At 38.7% G+C, this 25,607-nt stretch overlaps 1 protein-coding gene across 1 annotated transcript; it reads right to left on the bottom strand.

The window, feature by feature from the left end:
* Window positions 1-11,692: 11,692 nt before the first annotated feature.
* vtg3 (vitellogenin 3, phosvitinless) lies at window positions 11,693-23,618 on the bottom strand. Its single transcript, XM_053321656.1, has 27 exons — window positions 23,579-23,618; window positions 22,836-22,856; window positions 22,580-22,731; window positions 21,786-22,037; window positions 21,513-21,674; window positions 21,270-21,418; window positions 21,033-21,183; window positions 20,778-20,935; window positions 19,535-19,700; window positions 19,321-19,446; window positions 18,871-19,089; window positions 18,268-18,485; window positions 18,058-18,155; window positions 17,856-17,980; window positions 17,660-17,761; window positions 17,438-17,557; window positions 17,121-17,310; window positions 16,864-16,951; window positions 15,708-15,893; window positions 15,434-15,572; window positions 15,169-15,337; window positions 14,583-14,692; window positions 14,403-14,489; window positions 13,763-13,969; window positions 12,280-12,425; window positions 11,919-12,057; window positions 11,693-11,800 (listed from the first exon to the last, which is right to left on the bottom strand). Exons 1-27 carry the CDS (start codon window positions 23,616-23,618, stop codon window positions 11,693-11,695), a joined length of 3,828 nt encoding a protein of 1,275 aa, XP_053177631.1.
* Window positions 23,619-25,607: the final 1,989 nt, after the last annotated feature.

Raw genomic sequence — 25,607 nt, 5'->3', positions numbered from 1 at the left:
CCTGCCGAGCAGACTACTTTACTATGGCGGAGCAGACAATTATTCTTCAAAAATATGAATTCTTCATATTTTTGAAGAAGTCAAACACATCATCCAGGCCAAAAGCAACACTGTTGCTGCAGCAAAAGCCAGGAAGGAATCCTGACAGAAAATTGCTGACTAATGCGTAAATTCTTGATTATACAATATTAATTTAATTTATCGGACAATATAAACGGACAGCACTCTGATCACACAATTTCACTTTATTACAGCACAGACGTTTTGGGCAGAGCACTTCCTCAGTGCCCTTCCCTTCGTAGCAACATTAAGTTTGTTTAATATTCAACATTCAAAATACAAACCTATTATGTGCTTCAGCCATTTGAGTGAATGATGTCAAACCAATAATATCCCTCATATGCCTCAAGGATTATTTTTTAAATGTATGTTTTGGTCAATTAAAAAATTCTGCTTTTCTGCACTTTTGCAGCGATTACTCTCAAGATGTTCTTATTGAGACTTTTTGTCAGGTTTCCTGACAGAAGTTCTGAAACTGGAGTGGTGGTAAGGTTATTTATTTATTGTACTTGTAACAAAAATTGACGAAAAGATAGATTTGAAAAATAAGCCTTAAGGCACATGAAGGATATTAGTCTGTATGGTATACAGTTGGTTTGACATCATTCAAATGGTTGAAGCGCATAATAGGTTTATACTTTGAATGTCAAATGAATGTTGAATATTAAACTAACTTAATGTCGCTTGAAAATCTGTACCTTTCGTATAGAATGTCATCGGGGACATCTAAAGGATTGCATCTATCCCTAAAAACTCTTTCTGTCCTAAGCGCTCCTCTCATGATCCATGCACCAATGTTGACGGTATCTTCTAAGAATGGCCATTTTCCAAGAGAACTGATTGGTCAGGAGGTGGTGCTGAAATACTCAATCTCTTATCCAGAACATAACCTGTACAGGCCTCAGCTCAACTCATCATGTCTCATAATGTGCTTACATTCTTTTCTCACAGTGCATCTGAATATTTGAATATTTGTATTTGTAAATTGTGTGTGTGTGTGTGTGTGTGTGTGTGTGTGTGTGTGTGTGTGTGTGTGTGTGTGTGTGTGTGTGTGTGTGTGTGTGCACAACATCAGTAGACTCTCCTCTGTATTGCTTGGAACCTTGATAAACTGTGAGGTTGCCATGGAGACCACTCTTCACAGGCAGGAGGATCAGTGGCCTTCTTTTGAGATAGATACAGAGTCCATAAGACTGCACATGAAGAATAACTGTATTCTTGGCCATTGAATGCTTAAAACTACTTCACTACTGCTCTTTCACAGTGCAATTTCAGTTGCTCAATTACCAAGGATCTCTTGGCAGTGTCATAGTGTTTCAGAAGAGAAAGAACAAACTGAGTTACATATCTTGGCAGTGCAGGAAATTGTCGCATTACTTAAATATATGTATATTAAATAATATACCCTTTTAAATGTTTGCAAGAGTGTTTCTGAACTGTACAATGAACAGCTCTTTGGTTACTTGGACTGGTTCCCTATACTTCAGTATTTATTTCTCAAAGGGTACATAGGGATGTATGAGATACAGGAAATTGTATCCATATGCTTAGTATAGTAAATTGTGCTTCACAGTTTTCATCATCCTGTGACATGACACCCGTTTTGTTGTGTACATCTCAATTTCTGGGTCAAATGGAACAGAAGAATAGCACTGATCGGTACAGGAAGACATAACGTTTTCACAAGAAGTAAAAATAGATTGGAAGGCTCCTTACGTCACTGGTAAGATCAACAGTGCCCCCTCCTGGTTGTTTGACAACATATGTCATCTCCCCAGTTAAACTATTAAATGGTTGCAGGGGGAAATTAAATTACAATGTAAAAGTTACTTTTATGTTCACCTGTAAAAAAAAAAAAAAAAAAAAAAAAAAAAGTGATTGCCTGCCAGATTACAGTCAAACGGAATTAAAGTGTAGGTGGATCAAGATCATGTTTTTCCATGCCAAGTTCATGTTTCTACTCTCAGCCCTATCAGCCCTGAACGTGATTGTATTACTCCCATGAAAACATGTTACACAGCATAGAACCATGAACAAGTCAGAAACATTTGGAAAACCTCCTCATGAATACTACTGGCACAATGATTCCAATGCTGTGAGCATTTACTGGGGAAGTCTCAGAATATGTTTTATTAGAAATAAAAAGGTATTTAAGTTGTATCCAAAACATCATACCCAATGTACGTAAACTTAATACATTCCAGAAGCAAACACATCAGGAAGTATGCTTGAAATAAATGAAGAATTAAGCCTAATGATAGTGTCCATGGGATGCTATAGTTAGTAAAAGCGGCATTCCCCTGTGTTTTTACCATGCCTCCTACTTTCTGAGTCCGTAGTGGATGCAGGATCTGAGCTCTAAAGTACTTTTGAGAAAGGTAAATGATAATATCAAAACTATTTAATGAAAGAAGGAAAATTGACCAGTTACATTTATCTATCTCACAAAAATGTTAACTAATCTGCCTCTGTAATTCAACAATGGAATTATAATTCTTAACTATGATTATCAAATCAGTGCACTGTATGTGCTGACAATATATTACTGTATGTCACCTGCAAACCCCAGTAGTACCACTATGCAGTGTTAATGCAGCAATTGCTCAAACATCTCAGACCACAAAACAAATTGCCTCACATCTATGTTTGCCCACTATGCATACTAATTTAGAGTTCAGCTGCCCAGTCTGCATTATAACCCTCACCTACTGACAAACTTGACATTTCCACAAAACTGTAAGACCTGCATCTACTATGAGCTGTTAATTCCTTTACTCAAAACACTGCATAGGCAGAACAAAAGTCACAGAAGGCAGTTCCTCAAAATAAATTAAGCCCTTACTGTGGTCAAAGCCCACCCTCCCTCTACCACCCTTTTGTTCAGTTCTCCTGTCATGGCAATAATAAATACCACAACAATTGTAGTTATAGTTTTTTAAAAAGTGAGGCGAACATTGTGGTTGGAGTTGGAAGGCAAGCAGCCTGATTTGTATTATCTAAATATAGACTATATATACATATATATACAGTACATATATATACATACATACACACACACACTTGTTGTACACCACTCAGGACATTACTTGCTGTAATTTTCAGTAAGCTTTTGAGTAATCAATTACGGATATTGTTTGTCAAATCATATACAGCCATGTGACAAATTAAAGGAAAAACCAACATAATGTCGCTTAGTAAGGCGTTGGGCTACCATGTGCCGTCAGAGCAGCGTTAGGGTATGTTTAATCATAGGATAAAGGTGATCATTCAGAATAACTTAGTATTAATCTACAGTGACCCGTCCCTCTAAGAGGACAAGTGGACCCAAACCATGCCAGAAAAATGCCTCACTGTAGGTATCAAGCATTCAGAACTCTACCTGCTTTTTCCTTTAATTTGTCAACCATCTGCATATAACTAGAACTAGTGCATTTTTTGTGCATGTTTGTGAATGACCATATGCAGTTGTACTTTTCTGGTTTGTGTAAAGTTTAGTTTGAAGCGATTTAGATGTAAGTCTGTTATGTGATCCACACTCTGGAGCAGTAGGTCATGGTAATACATAAATAAACTTGATGCCAACCACTGTAAAACAAGGAAAAAAAGTGCCTCCCCCCTTTTGTCTTCTGGAAAGCATGTTCAACATATGATTAATTAAAATCTTTAAACAAGAAAATCAGGACTTAAATCATTAAACAATAAATGAACTTAAATACTTGTCTATCTCAATTAAACCACAATTGCAGATGTAAGTATATACACAAAACAAGGCCTCGGGCCTGTGGCTTTCACCTCTTTTGTGAAAAAGGCGATGGAGAGGCTCATCAAAAACCATATCATCAAGGGAACAGACTCTCAGATTGAACCACTGAAGCTTGCATACTGTGAGGGCAAAAGTAGTCATTATAATCACCATACATAAGCATTTGGAACACTCCAACACTACTGCAAGACTACTGTATGCAGACTTCTCAGTATTTAACACCCTGCAGACACACAGTCTTGCTGAGAAACTCACGACCTGCTTCCACTAAGATGACTGACTAATCCTGTGTATAATGGACTCTCTCACCAACAGGTCACAGAGAGTGCTGGTCAACAATACCCTCTCTGACCTCTTACACACTTCAGCTGCTTCCCCACAGGGCTGTGTCCTCTTAGCCCTGCTCTTCATCCTCTACACCAATGACTCCAGGTACACCCAGCCAATCTGTCACATGGTCAAGTTTGCTGATGACACAGTCCTCCTGTCTTTGCTTTCAGGCCTCTCACAGCACCACAGCCCAGCTTTTCATGAGTTTGTGAAGTGGTGGGACAACTCCCACCTGGAACTTAATGTGAGCAAGACCAAGGAGATAGTAGTGACCTTCTCCAACAAGCAAAGAGAACTGCCAGTGGTAGTCATCACTACTATCAATGGGAAGCCCAGAGTGATTGTTGAGAAATATAAGCACCTGGGTGCAATGTTTGATAACCTGCTGAAATTTGCTTCCAACATGGAGGAGATCCTCAGGAAATGTCAGCAGCAGCAGTATCTCCTGAGGAAACTCAACTCCTTTAGGATCAGCAAGGACATCCTCACAACATATTACTACATTAGAGCACCATGACATTCTCCTTCACCTGCTGTTTCCACTCTATCAGCCTCGAGAACAGAAACCACCTGCAGAGCACAGTCAAATTTTGATCTAAAATTATTGGACTCCCTGTCAGGGCCCTATCCACCCTATGCGAGCAGCAGATGTTAAGGTCAGCTGGCAGGATCCTACATGACCCCGCAGACATTCTGTACCCTGCATTTAAGTGGCCCCGCTTAGGACGTTGGCTTTGCTGCCTAGGTTGCAGGACACAGAGAAGGGCGACCTTGAGGCTGTTCAGCTCCTCAACTCCCATTCAGCCCTGTCCCTCTGCTCACCCTGCTTCAGCATTATGCTGCATCATACTTTTTATTACATTTACACCAATATATGTTGATATTAATTGCACTATTATTATCATCTCATTGTTATCATAATGTGTACACTTATTTTTGCATTTTACGTATTGCATTAGTATTACAATGTGTGTTTTGTAAAATGTTCCTATATTGTGCTGCTTGTTGACCGTGCTACTTTACATGCCATATTTTCTGATATGGATGGCAATCCTAAACCCTGGCCATGGTGACTAAGGTTGTTTTAAAAAAACAAACAAACCAAACAAAACAACTTATTTTAGTAATTTTAATTTTAATTATTTATATTTTTGTCAATGTAGGAGCAAAGTGATGTCAACATGAGAGGCACTCTCATTCCTTCATTCCTTCAGAACCTGCAATGTAAGTTCTCAGTACACTCAGAGAAATCTCAGTATCAATCAGTACAGTGTTAACATAATATAGTGTGTGGTAAACCAACTTGAATGCCTCGTTCAGCATTTTAAAATTCATTCATACATTTAAGGATTTGGACTTTTTCCAACTATCTCTCTGTCAACATATGAATACGTATGATGACATTATTAGTTAGCAGAAATCATGAAGCCTTTCCATAATTGGCATTAAGCAGTCCCTTCCTAATATGATCCAACTGTAAAAAAAAATGTGATAGTAAGTCCACAGTTCTTGTTCCAAGTATTCAGTTGAAGTTCAGTTGAAGCTAATGTGTGCTTTCACAAGTCTCAAACCCAAATCATGTGTGTATCTTTGTCCTGATGGACCTGTGTAGGTTTCTTATTAGTGATTTGTCTTGATGACACATCAAAGTATTCCTCTGCCACAGCTCAGCAAAGAAACACTGCCTTTTTGCTAAGCCTGTAGCAAACTTTTGCGTCACCACAGTTTTGTAATTAAGCAAGATATTTACTAAGACTTGACATGTAAATGAGCCCAGCTGCAGTTAATCTGATTTGCATGGAGTGCTGCTAAGAAAGGCTGTTTTGATGCATGCTGCACATGTCTATAAAGGATTGGAGCACAAACAAAACAGTGTTCTGCTGTTAGACTTGCAATATTGGTTGAAGAGAAAAAGACACTTTTGGATCAACAGATTCTTATTTATCCTGTTCGGGGAACGCATATGTGAGGAAATGAGAGTTAAATATAAATATCTTGTCAGCTCAACAAAAAGATCAGTGATTGTGTTATGAAAAATTTATGGAAGGTTTTTGATGACATTTTTACATTTTTTTCACAAGATTGTTTTTGTAGCCTAAATAGCTGCTGCTTCCATCATATACTGCTGGGTGGAGCTGCTGAGCCATTAACAGTCAGGGCAATTTGCGACCTGAGGGAAACCTAATGGTAAAATTGTGTGAAAAATAACACTATTGCATTCCTTCTCTTTTGTCTTGGGTTGCTAAGCTAAACTAAAGAAAAAAAAAACTTTATTACTTCTCCTCAATTTGATGAAGAATCATCATTATAATGTAAGTTTTACACAGAAAAAGGACTGTAATGTGTGTCCAGAGATACCCTACACATAAAAGCCACTTCCACAAGTTTTTGAGGGTGCGTGTGATGTAAATTTTTCCATCAGAGGGTGTATGCATAGGTTCTGTGCAAACATCCGCTAACATTCAGTTTGTATGCTATCTTCCTGTGGACACTGATTTGTTGCATGTGTAGAAAATAGGCAAAATGATGTGTGTCAGTGGCTGTCTGTGTATGTGTCCACTCAGGAGTATATCTTTGTCTAAAGGCATCCAAGCGGGCATGTCTTAGGCACCTGCTAGAGTAGCAGTGGATCAACTCCGGCAGCTGAATGCCTTGGCAGGACAGGAAGAATGATTACAACCGCCAGTAACTCTCAACATAAATATTGGCATGCAAGTGTTGTATCAAGACAGACATGGAAAAAATACCAGCCTGTCCTTAAGTGTGTGGGGAACTCAGATAAGCATACAGTTTGACTTGCAAACTTGCTTCTGGAACTATCCTCATAATTATAGTGGGAAGGCAAACCAGATAGAGCTGACAATCTTGTTGCTCTCTTCACTGTGGTCGCTGTCATAGTCAAAGATGAAATTGTTGTGAGCAGTCTCCCCAGTTGGGTGATGCATTTGTACTGTTGCTTGCTTTGACTGAAAGTAAACCAAGCGACACATTTGAATGCACACATCTGCTATAATGATTCATGTATGGATCTGCTTCTGCCAGTCTGTATTGATTAAGTTCTTTTTTTGACAAACGTTTAAGTTTGGTGAAATCAAATCGTAGAAAAACAGTAGAACTCAGGGCTATGTGTAATAGTGAAAGGAAGAGCATTTCCACGTGCACAATGCAAAGGGAACTCAAGGGATTGGGACTGAACAGCTGTGTAGCCTTAAGAAAACTACTAATCAGTGAGGCTAATCGGAAAAAAGGCTTGAATTTTCTAGGGAGCATAAAGATTGGACTCTGGCGCAATGGAAGGTCATGTGGTCTGATGAGTCCAGATTTACCCTATTCCAGAGTGATGGGCGCATCAGGGTAAGAAGAGAGGCAGATGAAGTGATGCACCCATCATGCCTAGTGCCTACTGTACAAGCCTGTGGGGGCAGTGCTATGATCTGGGGTTGCTGCAGTTGGTCAGGTCTAGGTTCAGCAACATTATGTGCCCAAAGAATGAGGTCAGCTGACTACCTGAATATACTGAATGACCAGGTTATGAATGGTTCAGGGAGCATGAGACATCATTTTCACACATGGATTGTCCACCACAGAGCTCAGACCTTCACCCCATTGAGAATCTTTGGGATGTGCTGGAGAAGGCTTTGCGCAGTGGGTTAGGGTTAGGGTTAGACTTGACTCTCCCATCATCAATACAAGATCTTGGTGAAAAATCAATGCAACACTGAACAGAAATAAATCTTGTGACATTGCAGAAGCTTATCAAAACAATGCCACAGTGAATGCGTGCTGTAATCAAGGCTAAAAGGCAGTCCAACGAAATATTAGAGTGTGTGACCTTTTTTGGCCAGGCAGTGTATATTTATATATCAAATACATATTTCAATAGTGTTATGTCCTATTGTGCTTCAAGAGTACACTCTAAAGTAAATTAGCTTTTTAAAAAGGCTTTCCTTGAAAACACAGTACAGCTACATAAGCGCAGCGCAACACGATCTCTTAACACTAGGGAACATGCCAACAAGCTCATTTTGATGGTGAAATTATTGGGTGAGATGATTTGAGCTCAGTGGAAATCAAACAGCAGGCATGATGTCAGATTTCCCTCTGGAGGTGTTTTAAAGTGTCCGTGATGAGGTGTGCCCACTTAATAGTGTCAGCGATAATGTCACTGATATAACCAGTCTGGCCCAGTTCCATTTCTCCCTGCTTACAATCCTTGTGTCTGTGTTCCTTTAAATTAGGAGGGGATGCAGTAATGTAACAGGTGGAGGTAGAACCCAGTAGCAGCACAAAGACACCACAGGGAGCGTTGGTAAAGATTGTTCGTACTTGAGGCAGGAGAACAGGCAGCTGCAGGGACAGGCAGACAGAAACCAGGAGGTATAGAGGCAGAACTCGCAGTTGTGGAAGAAGGCTGAGGTATTTACTGGGGCAGAGACAAGGTAGGAAGGTCAGGGGCAGGCAGAGTCGGCAACAGCAGCTCAGTCCAAAAACGAGTGCTGGAGAGTCTTGCATGAGGGGCAAAGAAAAATCAGGCAATGTGTGAGTGAGCTGGACAGGCTTATAAAGTGGCTTTATTACAGATGAGTTGCAGCTGAGTGCCCAGGTGAACAGAGTTGGCTGATGGGGTGGGTGTGGCTGAATGGCAGAGTGAAGCATGGGTGGAAATTTACCAGCAGGTAATGAGACCTGACTATGACAAGTAACGTCAAATCATGAATGCTGGTTTAAAAAAAAAAAAAAAACAGCAATCAATTTTATGGCTCCTCTTCCAAATTGCACGATCAATCATACCTAAATGCTTTTTCTTCACCTGACACTAAAGCTGCACGCCTTCGCTAATAAGAACTATAGTAGATATAACAGCATGCATGCCAATTGTTGTTATTTATTATTTTTTTATATTACTGAATATACTAAAATGGGTCCTCTCTTTACATGGCAGAGAGTTGCAGGAGCACTTTGACCGTCCCAAGACATATGTTTATTTATTCTCAAAATGTCAACATCCACTGCAAAGTCCTCTCTGCGAACTGAACAAATACTGGTGCCAGGCTGTTAGCACTGTGCCAGGCATATTTTAATGTCGGGTAAACACTGTCCTCTAGTGCTCACACTCAAATACTCACACTCAAATACAAACACACACGCACACACGCACACACACACACACACACACACACACACACACACACACACACACACACACACACACACACACACCACAGAATAGTGTTCCCTATTGTCTCATCCAAAGAGCAAGTAAAATGCCAGATGTTGCAGCATAACCATAGACTCACAAAATTCTGTATTTTCATTAAAATGTATGTTCATTTAGGTGCTCTACACGTACATCTTCACAGATACTGTCCCTAATCATTTTTTGCAATGAGGCATCATTTCTTGAACTAGTGGGTTTTATATATTCAGCTGCATTGGATTTTTGTGCCATCAGTGATGCTCTATATGCACAAAACATGGATTACTAGTTACAATCGGCAGAAATGTCTGTAGCCACGGTCTTAGTATCAGCTACTGTCAGATGACTTTTAGCCGTGCTGGTGTAGTCTGCCTAATGAGGCACGTCACAATCACAGAGTGAGCAGCAATAAAAAGGAGGGGATAGTATATCCCTCCTCCTCCAAATGACTTGATCAATCATTCACTAATGCCTTCTTACCAGCTGATTTCACCTGGTGAAGTCATGTCAACACAAGGTCAGAGTGTCCTGATCTCCTAGATGATAGGAGCTGATGTAGATCTTGATGTAATGCATAACAGATTTGCAATCATCCTGTCAACTGGCACTTCAAAGCCTGCAGGATATTAGAGATGTAAATGGAACATAATGGTGCCACTATAATTGTGCACATCCTGTTCAGCCTTTGATGGCGATGTCTTTTCTCTGCAATTCAACACCATCTGGCTAAATCAGTGCAGGCAGGAGATTTGGAGCCAGAAGTAGATAGGACAAGCAGTCTTTGGTTAGGATGCAATCATTATCTTTGGCTAGTGACACATCCCATTTGTTAAGACTCAAAGTTGAGATTTGGGCCAAGCTCAGTTTGCAAGAGCCAATTAATGTCCATAAAATCCTTTATCCATTCAGAACACATGTCTATTTTTAGATACTAAAATAGCTCAGTGTTAAATAATGTAAACCAGTATTCCATAAGGTGTTGGACCTTTTTTGTTTATTTTTTAACCAAGAGGTACGGGGTGCTTTGTGTGGTGGAGGCAGTGAACTTGCACTTAAGGGCATGGATGGTGACATTGTGTACTGATATCTGCAAACAGTCCTGTTGGGTCAGTTGACCAAACATGGCAGGTCATACAGACCTTGCAAACATCAATCTCTTTCAGTAGAAACCCTCCCGAAACGACATTTATCTTCCAGTTTACTGAATTCAAAACACAACTGCAACATCCAGTATTGTGACAATCAAATGGGATATAACAAGACCTGTTAACATTTACTTGCCAAATTGGAAGGCAGAATAGACAAACCCAGATTGTGTTATGTGCAGTTTCTACTCCATCTCTTACATATTATGTGGAAAATGACATATGGCAAAATATGATGTTATATAAATGTGTGTTTTTTTTTTAAACAAAAGCAAAGTTTGCATCAGACAAGCCTGTCGCTCTTAATTTAAAGCACCAGATTTCATGACTTGATCTGAATCAGGTTTTCAAGGATTTCCAGGGATTTAATCAGTGCTGCTGATGCTGATTACTGTGCAACAATACTGTAGAATAATTATCATTGAGTTCAGACGATATCTCTATCAGTGTAATATGTATTTCATCTACTGTACAATTCAGCTCCATTTTTGAGTGCACATTTATGAATACCAGCAGAAACTGAGCATGGTGCAGATTCATTATTGTGAAGTCAAATAAAACAACAGTTTGCTCTAAATGTTTAATCATAGGTGATCATAGGATATATGGATTTTCAACATTGTTTGGATGAAGTGACAGAATTCCAATAAAAAACAATACAAAAACTTGCTCAAACAGTTTTTGGTAAACCGAGTTTTACATGCAATATTTTGGGATATAAGCATGAATTGACACAGTATTAAGTATTATACTTCAAAGGAGGTTGTTCAAATATTAACATGCTCTTAAATGAATAAATCAGGACCTTTAATGGTAATTTCCAAACTGGTGACATCTGAGGGATTACTGATACATCTTTTATGGTCCTCGCTTTCATCATGGTGGTGAGATTTTGGTTGCAGCATTATCACAGTGGTTCCCAAAGCCCAGCTTTGTTGTTTTTCTGCAACATAGAACATATTTTGGAAAGCAGGAAAAAATGGCATAGTTCTTTGCTTGTTTTTGCTCCTCTGCTTTGCACAGAAATATGTCAAAACAAGCTGCCACACACACACACACACACACACACACAGACACACACACACACACACACACACACACACACACACACAATTACACAGCATTCAAAAAGACAGAAAATTTGTTTGAACATTCAGTTCAGCTTAATCAAACTGGTTTATGAAGCTCACATGTTTTTTATGCATGTCCAAAGCTCTTTACTGTTGTGTTTCTGGTGTCATGTTGAAATTCCTCAAAATTGACAGGTGGCAGGGGAACTGGAATAGCCTGGTGGTAGACTGTATACTAATGAGAAGACAGAAAAAAAAGATACATCTGTGTAAATACACCAGTCAACATTAGTTACATGCAGTAAGGATTTAGAAGTTTTGCATAAAAATGAAGTTAATATTTCCTCCAACACCTCTGGGAATTTAATCTTCAAATCAACACTGTCTGCTGAGGCAGCAACAACTGATGCAGAAACCTCCTGCTTAGCATTTCTCTCATGTTGCTGGTAGAAACCGAGAAGGAAAGCCATGCCTGGGATGTAGCTTTCAGTTCTGGGAAAGATAAAAAGCTCCTTTAACAATACATAAGATTATATATACATTATAAAAACACAGAAAATGTTTCTACCATGCTCAGTAAAACAAAGTATGTCTCTTAAAAATGTAAATGGAAGTCAACCTTCACCTTCTTCTCCAGATCATCCTCCTTTATCTCATCATCTTTTATCTCCCTCGATACAATCTCTTTCTTTTTTTTCTACAACTGAGGCTCACCTTCTGCCCATCTCTGCCATGGTGTCTGGGATCCTAGTCCAGTGTACCTTGGCCTTGAGTGTTGGCTTAGAACCGGGCAGATGTACGGTCGCAGCTCTCATTGACATTTCATAGGACTGACATTCAGCTCCCCATCTGAAGTGTGCCTAGACCAAACACGAGAACAATCATAAAGGGAATATTTATAAAAAAAATAGACTTGGTTGTGGCTTTGATATGTATCTTAAAGGGACTTCTAGTATGATGATGAGTATTTGTAGACAGTGAATTGTATTTATAGGGCTCTAAATCAACATTTTTAACCTGGCGCTAGAGATGTCCTAAGCAGATCAGGAGCATTATTGGGGCTGATATGTGCATATTTTAATGGATCTGTATCAGTTTTTTGTCACTATAGCCTGCTAGTGTTGCAAAGCTGTGTCTTGTACAAGAAAGGGTGTGATTGTTAAAAAAGGGCAAAATGCACATATTTCCTCTCATCCCTTTCTTTCTCATTAGCAAAGAACATTGTGCAAAAAATTAAGGGAGCAGCTTCTCTCATTTAAACTGCTTTTAGTTGGTTAAAATGACATATTGCAGGTGACAGGTCATATCAGTGCTCCCTAATTAATTTCAATTGTGTGATTAGTTTGATGACATCCCAAAACCAAATGGAATAAAACTTTGTTAAAGATAATTTCTAAGGTTGGAAACTCGACTCTGTAATATTAACAGTTGCGAGTGGGCTGTTTAACGTCAACTCAGGAGTTGCGTTCTCTGAGTTAGACTTTGATTCATATCATTTTAATTCAAGCTTATAGATTTAATAGTTTTGAACCAATATTTAAATTGGTTCACAAAAAAAAGGTTCAGGCATTGTAAGTATCATCTTAGTCCTCAGGCTTACTCAACAATAAGTGATGTACCAACTTGGGAGAAGGGGAAACAAGCTGTGCATACACTGACATATTATTACATTTTAAGTTGATCATTCAAACTTGTTAGCAGCACTTGGATACACATCGAGCAGAGATGAAGCAATATTATCATTCATTCACAGTTGTGTTTCGCATCACCTGACTACTATAGGTCAAATAACTGTAGGTCAAATCACTATCCTAAGGGTTAGGGCTTTAAGCTGTAGCCCCATAGAGCATATGGATGTCACATTCAAAATATCATATGATCAGCTGTTAATTTAAAAATAGTGATCATACAGATTTTCGTAGCACTAATTATGTGTTCATCAGCATGAATGTACCCACATGTCAAGCAGACATAAAACCATGTGTAGATTTAGTCTGCACACATTATACTTGAGAGATGTGAAAACTTTGGTGTGGCAGTTAATTTGTCTGTTGTATGTTGTGTGTTTTTAAATCATTTTTCTTTTTGGTAAAAATAATAAAGACATAAAATAGCAAAGTGTTATTCTTTTAAGTTCTGATATTTTATACACTTAACTTAATAAAAAGGATCCCCGTCATGTGTATTTTATATCTACCTTTGCCTCAGCACGACCATTCACAATGGTGTCGACGCACATCTTCCAGTTGGTGTCTTCTCCAACCTGGGACACAATCAGTTGGGCGTTCTGAATGTTTGCTTCGGGCGTATAGTAGACGGCTGCATCATAACCCTCAGGCTTCTGGTTGCCACTCATGACAAGCGCTTTGATGTTGAATACAGCTTCAGGTGTTGAGTAAAAGCCCTTCGGAATTAAATAGAAAGCAGTCCATTAGAGTCTAATGGGTTTGTGTGCTTCATGTTCAATATGTGCACAGTATTGATTATATGATGTCAGGTGTGGAATTCATAGTAATACTCTAGTCAAAGTGCTTTTGTGATTATGTGAAACTACTGGGGCATAGTGGACTGTGAAAGTTGGGAGTGTAGGAGCCATTTAAGATGAAGGAACAAGCATTTGTATCAAAATGTGTGTTACTATGGTACAATATACTGTCCACACAAGTACTGTAGCTGCAGTCTAAACATAGATCATTTGAATTATTTAAATTATTTTGTTCATCATGAATCCTTAGCACAGTTAAACAAAAACCATGATAAGGTCACACAGTATACATTTCTGGTGTCATAAGCTAAACTAATTTCGGGTCACTCTTGGTGGAGTATGTTTAGCATACTTCCATTGTGTTGTCATGATGGCTGTGATGAGATTCTCTGGCGCTTGATGATGAATCAGAAGACAGACGCACGTGCCGGATGGCTTCCTGTAAACACAATTACGAAACAGGAAAATTTGAATGGATGAAATTCCACAACAGGTGCTGACAGGTGCTGACATTGCTATTGTAGCCAAATACCTTGGAAAGCCTCTTCAGTGTCTCAAGGAGTTGGCCAACACCCGCTGGATGTCTGCTCGGGCCGGCATTGATCTCAAAGTGGATTTTGTCAACAGCTTTGATTGCCCGGGCTAATAAAAGTGCACATCTATGTTAGCAAAAAGGTTTAAAAAACAAATGTATAGGGGTAGACACAATAACATGAACAACCTAATACATGTCAGTACAACAGCAATGCAAATGTCATTTCAAGGCTAAAGATGTTTTTTGGGAGACTTATAGGATTGTGATTACTAAAAATGTAACTTTACAACCCTTGAAAATCTTGCTTTTGCTGACTGCCAGTGACATCTTGCCTTGCTACAGTGATGTAGAAATATACTGCGTGTCAAAGTGCAAAATGCAGCAGCAGTATTCATAGAGGAAAGACAGTTATTTCCTTGACAAATGCCTCCTGAAGCAGCATGAGAGGACTTGTCTGTAATACTGTAATGACTCTCAGCAAAAACCACTTTGCGTAGCATTAGATAATTTGAGCTGCCCATATATTGTGATGTTGTTTTGGATTGCAAAGTATTGTATGGTGTAATAGACTTGTTGTGTATACCTGGGACAACTTTGATTGCCACGTTGGTGTATCCCAGGAAATAGTACAGGGGGTATTCCTCATGGTAATACTCTCTCCTTAATTCAGATTCCACACACAGTCCTACTCCATAAATGTTACTCTCAGTGCACAGTTTGGTTCTTGGATGCCAAGTGTTTGGTGTCTGGATCTGCTTGAGTGCAAAAGTAACAAAGATCAGGTTTGAGCTCAGTAAATCTTCATTTGTTGAACTTCAACAGTGGGCAGGTAGATCTGCTGATTGTACCTCTTCTGACTCAGGCCTCACAACTGAGGGACCCATGCGGACAACTTCATCATTGGAGTCAAGAGCATTGGGAATAATTGGGGTCATTTTAGCCAAAGATAGCTCTTCAATGTTCCTAGAGACTGCATACACATTGGAGCTGTTGGTTGAAAAGAAATGGTAGATTTCTTAAACTTGGCATACTTGCTGCACAGTGATAGCATATATTAAACTTAAAGAATACACATATAACCATGACTTTTGAATCTGTATTTTTACACACTCACAAACATACCTGAGTGAAAGGAGGTCAAACTCTTTTTGGCATGGTGGGAAGTCAAGTTCAAATTTCTTTTCTCGGACATTAATCTTGGCGACAAACTTCCATGGGATAGCAATGGGCATTTTGCTCTTAAACTCAGAACCGCACTGGAACAGCTCAGTGTTGATCCCATAGAAAAGCCAAAAATCCTTTGTAAAACTAAAGACAGAAATGTATCATTTAGTTGAAATGGCAACGTTATAATGATGCGATAGGCAACACCAAACACATCGGTTTGTGTAATAATTACTAAACATACGGGAATTAGGGGTGAAGATATACTTCGATTATACGATGCATCGCAATGCGGACGTGGGTGGCTCTGCTTCGATCAACAAAAGTCAAGAATCAATTATTTTAACATTAGTTAATAAGTTGATGTTGACGGACGACAAAGGCGGAACCAAACAGTGAGGGCCGCGGAGCAGCGGGACAGTCTTATAGGGTGCACACGCGGGAGTTAATCTGTAGTTTATCCTAAAAGAGTAGCGACTGTAGCATTTTTTGATTGGATAACTAAATAATTACCTTTGAGAATGATTGTGAAGTGTACTGTGAACTGTCAACGCCGTCACTAAGCTAATGCTAACGTTAGCGAAGCGGCTAACAGAGCAGCTGACCAAAACACTGCAGCATGAAACAACATAAACTCTGAGGTGAAGAAAACAACTTGGTGTTCAGTCTGTCTCACCTCTACAACCCTACAGCTGCTCAGTGTGTTGGACAGTGATGTCTGTTCCGGAGCTAACAGTGCAGCAGAGAGACGGCTCTGCACTGCTGGAGACATGATAACAAATAGCTGTTTGTTACTCTCATACAGGCAGGTGAGTTTCACCCCTACTAGCTCTACACTATTGACTTATTTTGGTCTACTTATTTTAATGCGAAGCCATTTATGTTTAACATGCTTGTTGAATGTTGACACATGCTAAAAGAAAAATATTTATCTGACTTCTTGTATCAATTCAAAATCAAAATTAGCTGCTCATTAAGAAAGGAAAATGAGGCTGTGATGTATTGAGATGCATTAATAATTGTTTTAGAATCGATTTGTAGCCTTCTGAATCGTATTTTAATCGAATCATGAGGTGTATATTTTAAAATTTGTAACAGTGTTAAATATAATTACCCAATAAAACCATCAGTCTCCAGTGAAATTTCAGAATTCAAGAGTTGTCCAAGACGATCTGTTATTGGTGGATTTACTGCAGCTTTGGCTGAAATTCACACACACACACACACACACACACACACACACACACACACACACACACACACACACACACACATTCAGTGGAGGATCAAATTGAACAAATAATTTAAAATTCATCACTGATTTAAATTGCATGCAGTCATAGGCTCCAGGCATCAAATTTGACTCCTCACCATTAACAGTGATCCCGTTGACTGTTTCATAGTATTTGCTGATCTCCAGTGGGAGACCCAGGGTGGTAGCCTGGAAGTAGCGAACCTCAAAGATCAAGAAGGGTTTGGTCTTATGCCATGAAATACCCCTCTGTAAATTCTCAATTGCATCCCACAGAGGGCTTCCTTTCCCTGCAGAAGGACTGACAGCCTGCAAGTAAGATAACAAGAGAACATGTAATTGGCCTTGTGAACAACAGGATCCTTTTTAAAAGCTGAACTGGCTTTGACACAAATAGATCATTAATAGTAAAGTTTTTGTGCAATTATTGTTTCACCCCGATGATGCTCTGAATGAAGTCCTTGTTGAGATTTGCACGGAACCACTCTTGTCCAGAGGCGCGTATGAAGGCAGAAAGGACAGGCTTATCATTGGGCAGAATTTGCCAGTTTTTAAGCTGAAAAAGACACAGCATACAAGTCACCCAGACAAATAAGCTCTGGACACATCACAGTATAATTGTGACTATTTTTCCTTTAAGTCTCAATTTTACACTCACCACATTGAAAATAGCTTGAAAGTCATTGTAACTGAGATCCCCTTTAAATCCAGGGATGCCAGAGCCAAACAGCTCCTTAATTCCTTCAGCATGGATTCCCAACTTTAACATGAAAGGAGAAGACGATTACTATTCATGACTGAGAAGATGCATTTACCTTCAATGAAAGTTCAAATAGTGATGTATCACACTGTACCTCTATTAGCTGCAGAATTCTACCAATGAAATAAAACTTTCCTTTCATCATGATTTCAGTTGGAAAGATGTTTGTAGCGCTTCTTAGCATGAAAACTTCAGTGGATGTGCCAATTAGGAAATCATCTGCATTGGGAAAGTAGTAAATTGTTATAGAAGATTAAAAAACAGGGAACTGGTTCACCTATATTCACTGAACATACCATTAAACCAGTCCATGCGCAGTCCTTTGCTGTAGTGATAGCTGAGACGGCCAAACTTAGGAGCCAGCATTTTAACAGCTACATTACAGGCAGTAGAGCTGTTGTTAAAACCACAATAAAGAAAGTTATTAAGAGCTGTTAAAAACTAGATATTAGTGAATATATTAAACATTATTCACCAGCTTATTGTTTTTGCCTCATTATACTCACAGGAAGTGATTGTCTGGTGTACTGGATCTAGCAAAGCTTCTCAAATAAGAGAATGCAAAACTAACAACATGCAGGTCTTTTTCCTCTTGCAGATGTGTCGTCACTGTGGACACCAGAGCCATTGAAGGCTTAGCATTAAACAGGGTCATAAAGGCCAACATGCGTATCTCAGTGGGAAGGTCCTTCTTCAGGAACAGACTCATGGTGATGTCTTGGACCTGAAAGCAGAAGTAACATCATTGTAAGGCGTCGAGGAACCAGTGACCATCGCTGAAATGTAAAAACCACCCGCTGCTGAGGTAATTTTTGTTCTATTCTAGCACAGTCTATTATTTCCTGAACGACAGTGAACTTTGAAAAGCAGCTGTTATGCAAAGATTATGTGTTATGATTGTTTAAAAGTATTCTTACCTATTCCAATGAAGAAATGCTTTTCACCATTTCTGATCTTACACTGCTTTGTGTAAATACATAGTTTCTCAGAATTTTCGTCATTAAAAAAATGGAGGCATACAATTACCATAAACATGTTTTATATAAATACCTAGCATATAGCTGTGATATCTAAGTATGTAAAAAGTCCTTACACAAAGGCGAACTTACACTGTGAGGGTCTCTGGCAGCGAGGAGTCTCATAGACTGCACAGCAGCACTCAGTACACCAGGTGACAGATTCACAGGGGTGGCAGCTACTCCAGGGAGGAAGCGCATGATGGTTTTAATGCTGCCTGGATGACCTGCATTCCCCAGTGCTTTCAGAGCAAGAACCATGTCTGCCTCGTTCCCATTCTTCAGACCGTTCATTGCCATGTCCAACAGCGGCTAAATACAGATGTTGAACAAATATACAGTCAACTTTTACTCAATATTATTACAATTTTACTTTTAGATTTTTTAAGAGAAATCACTCTCCAGCCAAGAGAAGAAAGTCAGTGTTGGTTCACACAGTTAAGCTCTTACCACATAACATATGTGTGTATGGTTACTGATGTTGTTTCTCTTTGGAATTACTTATGTAATGAAGAGAAGTAATTATTTTATTAGTTTGAATACCTGAACAGCAGTTACTGGACATGGTGTATAATAGGCACAATGCTTGTACACCAGAGAGCCATATGAAAGTACCACAGTATTCCACAGGTAGATACTGGATTTAGTAAAGGGCATATTCAGGAACATCTGGGAAAGAGAGACAAAGACATTTTGACATGATCTGGACAAAGGCTTTAGTGTGCATGGGACAATTCCTTCTTTTTCGTGAACTTACTTTAGCCATTTCAACCAGCTCTGGAATAGGCTGGAGGTGGTTAATAGACAGCACAAAAGTCTCCAGCGCTTCACTTGCAGAGACATCTGCAGCCTGGAACCTCATTTCCAGGAATTTCAGGATTCTGGCATCAGTGACCTCAACAATCATGTCCAAAAACCATCGTCTGATGTGGGGGGAAAAAGAGAGGAAATTTAGCAGTCACATGCCACTTTTAATTGCATTTGTACAATATTAGTTACAAGGTGTCACTGGCTTAATATTAATGAACAAGGAAAGCAGTCTTTCAGCCATCACCTGTCTGTCATCATACCTCACATGATAATAAATCATTCATCAATGGTAACATGCCAGACTGAATCCATCCCTGAACTAAATGAAGAAAATACTCTTCAGTTACTTACTTTAAACCCTCACTACAGTGTTCTTGGTGCTGAATGATTGTACTTCTTCTGAATAATATTGGTTGGTGAAAGATCATATTTTAGGTAAAACTTGTACATACATCCACTACCCCTGCACTGTATTGCATTCACTGCATTTTCTTAACTGAGAAATTAAATTGCATTTAAACATATTCCATTTCAAGGCCACCAAAAAACATTGTAAGGCTGCTAATGTCCCATTTGTAGCCATGCTAGCAGATAAAAATGCTTTTATGGGTGGCAGTATTAGTTGTTCAGCAGTCAGTCCAGATTGAAATAATTCAGCAGTTGTTAGGATGTATTGGCAACTAACTGTTTTAGAAACTGATGCCTCTCAGATGATGAATCCTAATGACTATGGGAATCCCCAGAGTCTGACTTTTCTCTAGTGCCAGCATGAGATTGAAGTTAGCGGCATTGAGTGAAATTCTTTTATATGACAGTTATTGACACAAAATGTTAATGTGTTGTATTCGTTGATTTATGACCAAATACCTGCAAAACTAATGACATTCCCATGAGTCTCAGCTGCTATTTGATCTAGTGCTAACAAGCTAAAGTAAGATGGTGAACATGGTAAACTCATGGTAAGCTCAAAGCATGACTATTTACAGCCTCACAGAGCAACCACCTTTGATTCTGTTAGAGAAACATCAAAAAATGAGCTTCTAAAATGTCTTATAATTAGGATATCTAAATCTAATGTTATATTCTTGGTATGGTGAAGAATTGAATCAATGAGAACTTAATAATTTATTATTCAACTGGACAAAATCGATTCAGTAGCTACACCCCTCACAATATGATTACTACTCAACCTGTGCTCTTCATTTCCAGCAAACTGCTTCCACATGGTTTCTAATCCTTCATAAGGTATCACTCTCAGGAGCTGATACAGCTTTATAGTATCTTCAGTTGTTGCACTGTCAATTTGGTAACTATTAGCTTGAGCCAGATGCTTGACCAACTCAATAGCCTGTAAAGAGAAACAGAGAATACAGCTTTGTGCTTATTTCCATCTTCCTCCATTTTTCTGGAAACCTTTTTTGCATTGGTAACGCATGTATCATTACCTTTGGTATGGGGTCTTCCAGGTTCTGCATCATAATGGGGACATTAGCTCCTGCATTCACAAACTTGAAAATGAGGTTGCCCTTACTTTCCATTGGCCCGAACATGACAGCTCTGTCTGCGTCACTCACACTGAGCAGCACCAATTCCTTCCTGCAGGAGAAGTTATTTAATGCAGTCAATTTGTATAGCAGACAGACACCACGCAGGCGTAATGTGCAGATATTTTTCTGTCTTACATTGCTTGCATCTTGAAACTGCCACCCTTCACATTGAAGGTACTGAAGTGCTGTCGCTCCAGGCCATGAGCTCTGGTAATGAGACCTCCTTCTGCTGTTGATTTGACTGTGTAAACATATCTCACAGTTGAAATGACAGATTCCCCTCTCTGGATTGGAAGACACAAGTAAAAATATAACCCATTCTGGTCTTCTTAATTTATAATTGTGGAATCAGATGCATCTTCAGTGACATAAACAGACCTGTTTGGATTCTTTGTCGAGCACAGCAGTAGCCATTCCCCTGTAGATTGCTGCTTTCTCCCTGCAGTTAGTAACATCAACAACTTGAGTGATGGTCATGTCATTTGTTTTCACATTTTCCTCTGTAGCATAGTTACTCTGGCACTTGCCATGGATGCCAACCTGCAACAAAATAGAACATTGTAACATTATTATATGCTCAGTAATGCTGGATAGAATGAATGGCGATGGCAGAACAGAGCAGTTTGTTGTCATTGGGGACTTAACGCTCACCTCCTCCAGCTCATAGATTCTCTGTGTGGTCTTGACTGTTACTTGGAAGAAGTCCAGTATTCCTCTCACGATGTTGACAACAGTGTCAGAAACCTCAGCAGAGGCATGGATGTCACCAACGTGTCCACTGGCGTAGTCAAACATAAAAGGTTTGACTAGCTGGGCAGCAATGCGCTGTGAGAGCTTTGGGGAAGCATTAAAGCCATTTTTCCCTGGAAAACCGTTGAACTCCTCGAAGGCCAGATCTGAAACCTTTGATCCACAGAATGAAATGAGTTTTTTGCTCATGTGCCTGTAGAGAAAACTCACTCGTTCTCTACTTAAATCTCAGATGAAACACAGGTGAAATATGTAAGCTAACCGAAGTGGACAGAGACTGATGTTTGTTTGTGATATTTCATTTGATTGTTTGTGTTTACTCTACTGTATTTGCAATGTTTCAAGACTGTTTGTATGTAGCAACTGCTTATTGTTGTAATATGACAAAAAAGGCCCTGTTAGGTGGATGTTTGTGTGTAGATGGACACAGATGGACACAATGTTACACAGTCTGCAATCATCAAGTTCATAAAGAATCTCAAAAGTTTAGCAGTATACATTAGAGATTAGAGGCTTCAAATCCAATACAACTTTTCACCAGCTGTTTTTTAAACTGACTTGGAAATTATTTCTGATATGTTATTAAATAAGGACGTTAATAAATAATAGATTACAAATGAAGCACTTTGTGAACCAGACATAAAAATGAACATATTGTCAGTAAAGTTTTTGTTATCCTTTACTGTTACTCTTACATGAAGAATGAAGGTCTGTGCAGACACACCATCAATCTTGACCTTGCATGTCATTTTCACCCCAGACTCAGCGAGGTTTGGCATGCCGAGTCCAAAGTTAACCGTTCCCTCATATTTGTACTCATAGGTTTTCTTAGGATTCAGTCTGAGATCTGCAATGTGTTGTAACAAATAGAAATGTCATTTGAAGTCTTTCTTCATAGAAAACATTTTTTAAAAGTGAGTTTGCATTTTTGATCAAGATAAAAAGACTCACCATAATGGAAACTTTGACATGCTGAAAAAATAAGAATAAAACAAAACTTCTTTTATAATGTACACCAGCAAAAAAGCCACAGTGACCTCGTCATGTGCTGCAGCTCTATAAAACTATTCTACAAATGCATGCACATAAATACAAACAACCATCCTCAAGAGACAAATGGTCAGAAAATGAATAAGATCTACTCAATATGGTGCATGTGATTGTACCAGCAAAAATATGGATTTACCAAATATATCTTATAATATATTGTAACAGTAACAGTAAGATAAATGATTAAAGAAGTGATAGGCACCCTTTACTCTCCAAAGACTATGAGTTAAGCACGCCAATTCTAAGTCAGTTAAGTTATTTATGGTTCATCGATCTAAGGGATTACAATATATTACAAGCTAAACTTTTATCCAAAAAAGGAAACAAATGTCCTCATAAATACACAAACAACACAAACAGGTCGATTTCATTAATGACCCATCACCATACTCTATAAATAATCCCTAACCTCTGAAAGTCGCTCTTTGTCATACATAAATTATATTTTACCTATTATTCACAATTGATTACATTTTTAAATACCCATATTAAAAAGTGTCTTATTGAACAGTGAAATACATTTACAATGCTCCAGAAACATTATTAAGTAATTTGCACATCATCTTAAACTGAAATGAAAAGATTAGAAGTGTTGATTCTGATAAATGTATTAAAATAATATGGATGAATCAGTAAAAACTTACTAGAGATGCCCAGAAGGCAGCAGAGAAGGAGCCCCCACATGGTGAGAGTGACTGGAAGCAAACATTTCAGATTTGTCCATTATATACCAGCATGGGTTTTGATTAGGGAAACTGGTTGCAATACACCTTGTGACTGATTTAAAGTAAACACATGCTGTGAACTGTGCACTAGAGCCATGATGACCGGTGACATTGTCAGAGTGACATGAATAATACAGAGCAGCTCATTGTGAAAAACAAAAGGGCGGTTGTGACAGATGTGTACAATTCCTGACCTGAAAAACAAACCACAGTGCCTATATGCTAAAAATTGTGACATCACTGAGAATAAGTTGGACATTACATTATACATTTTTAAACATTTGTATATTGTGTGAGACATAAGTATTGTGCTATATCTTATATAAACACATAATAAAAAGCAAGCTTCTTTTGAGTATTTATAAAAGATCAAAGCTAAAGCCTCAATTTGAATCACTCAGAAAATGAAGTAAACAAGTTTTTCACAGCTGAATGGAGGGATGAACCCAGTGGGATACACATTTATTCCCTCAGTTAAACCCAGCCATGTGGAGCGAAGGAGCAGAAGACGCTTGCTCTTTTTACTTCTTAAATATCAGTGAAACTCCTGGTCTTGAATTTTGCATGCTAATCACTATCCCCCGACACTACAAAGCCGTCCTCCTGGACACAACAAAGTCAAACAATGTCTGCCTCTGCCTAAAGGCTTCACAGCCCTGTTTATGTGTGCAGTCTCATGGTGATGACATCAAGTAGCAATCAGCCTAATTGTCCATTTCTACCATCTTTTAGGATTATGTTCAGATTGCACTACAGTACTACAGTCCCTTGTGTAATCGTGCTTAACCTGATTATCTGCTTTTCCTGTTTTCCATTCTGAGCATTAGCCAATAGAGGGCACCAGTGTCACATTCTGTCCTAAAATTGAGAACAAAGAAATATACAGTTTTGAACAATGCGAGACAGTGTTTATTTGGGTTTAGCCCTTCATAGATGATTATTCTTAAGTGGAAAAGTGCAGTGAGATAATGTGATGTGAGTATTAGAAACACCTTTGTCAGCCAAATCTATCTTAAAGTAAATTCTGGATTCATAGTGCTGAGACAAAATAAAACAATAAAAGACCTGCCAAGCAGTATTACAATAAGTCTAGGTTTACAAATACATATACAGGACTTTTTACAGAATAACATGTTGAGTGACAGTTAGTTTCAGTTATAAATCTGGTAAGGTTTAAGTTGAGAGATTCAAAGAAGGTGAAAATCATGTCAAAACAAAGACTTAATCTTTCACAAAGAGAAAACATATTTTATATCTTCAACAGTTTAAAAACAACATTCCCAGGCTTTTTCTCAAGTTCCCAGAGAGATGTAGGCCACTGATATCTACAGGGAATCTAAATGTTACCCTGTCCTACAAATGATTGTCCAGGATTTAGTCTAAATGACATGCCTCTCTATACACAGGTATTTGTAAAATTAGTGCACAAGAAAACATAGAATTCAATGTTTTTAGACAATCAAGAAAAAATGTAAGACAGGGCAAGTCAGAATCGAAATGGGCACAAGACATGTCCATCATCAGTCTGAACACTGCTACTGTAGACAGCTGACATCGCTTTCTCGCAAGTTTAACAATACCAATATTGTAGGGTTCAAATGTAGAGAAAAAACCCATCTACAGACATTAGGAATTGTTTCTTGACTTATTACACGGCAGTGTGACCAGTTTAAAGATTCTGGACTTTGGGACTAGGGCTGAACATCCTGCAGGATCAGTAAAATGATGCATTTGTATTATGATCCAACCTTAAACAATTGCTCCTACACATAAGTCTTGAAATCATCATAAAGCGATGCCTTGCAGCCCAACATCTATAAATGTTGAAGATTGTTGTGCTTTTTTTTAAGTTAAAGACACAGATATAACTTACTTACCATGTATAGCCAACATTTTGCACAAAGTCCAGTTTAAACACCTGTCACACATTGTATCAACTGGAAATATA

The sequence above is a fragment of the Scomber japonicus genome, chromosome 7, assembly GCF_027409825.1.
Source record: "Scomber japonicus isolate fScoJap1 chromosome 7, fScoJap1.pri, whole genome shotgun sequence".
NCBI lineage: Eukaryota > Metazoa > Chordata > Actinopteri > Scombriformes > Scombridae > Scomber > Scomber japonicus.
The sequence above is the reverse complement of the archived record's forward strand: the minus strand, read 5'-3'. Positions and strand labels throughout refer to the sequence as shown.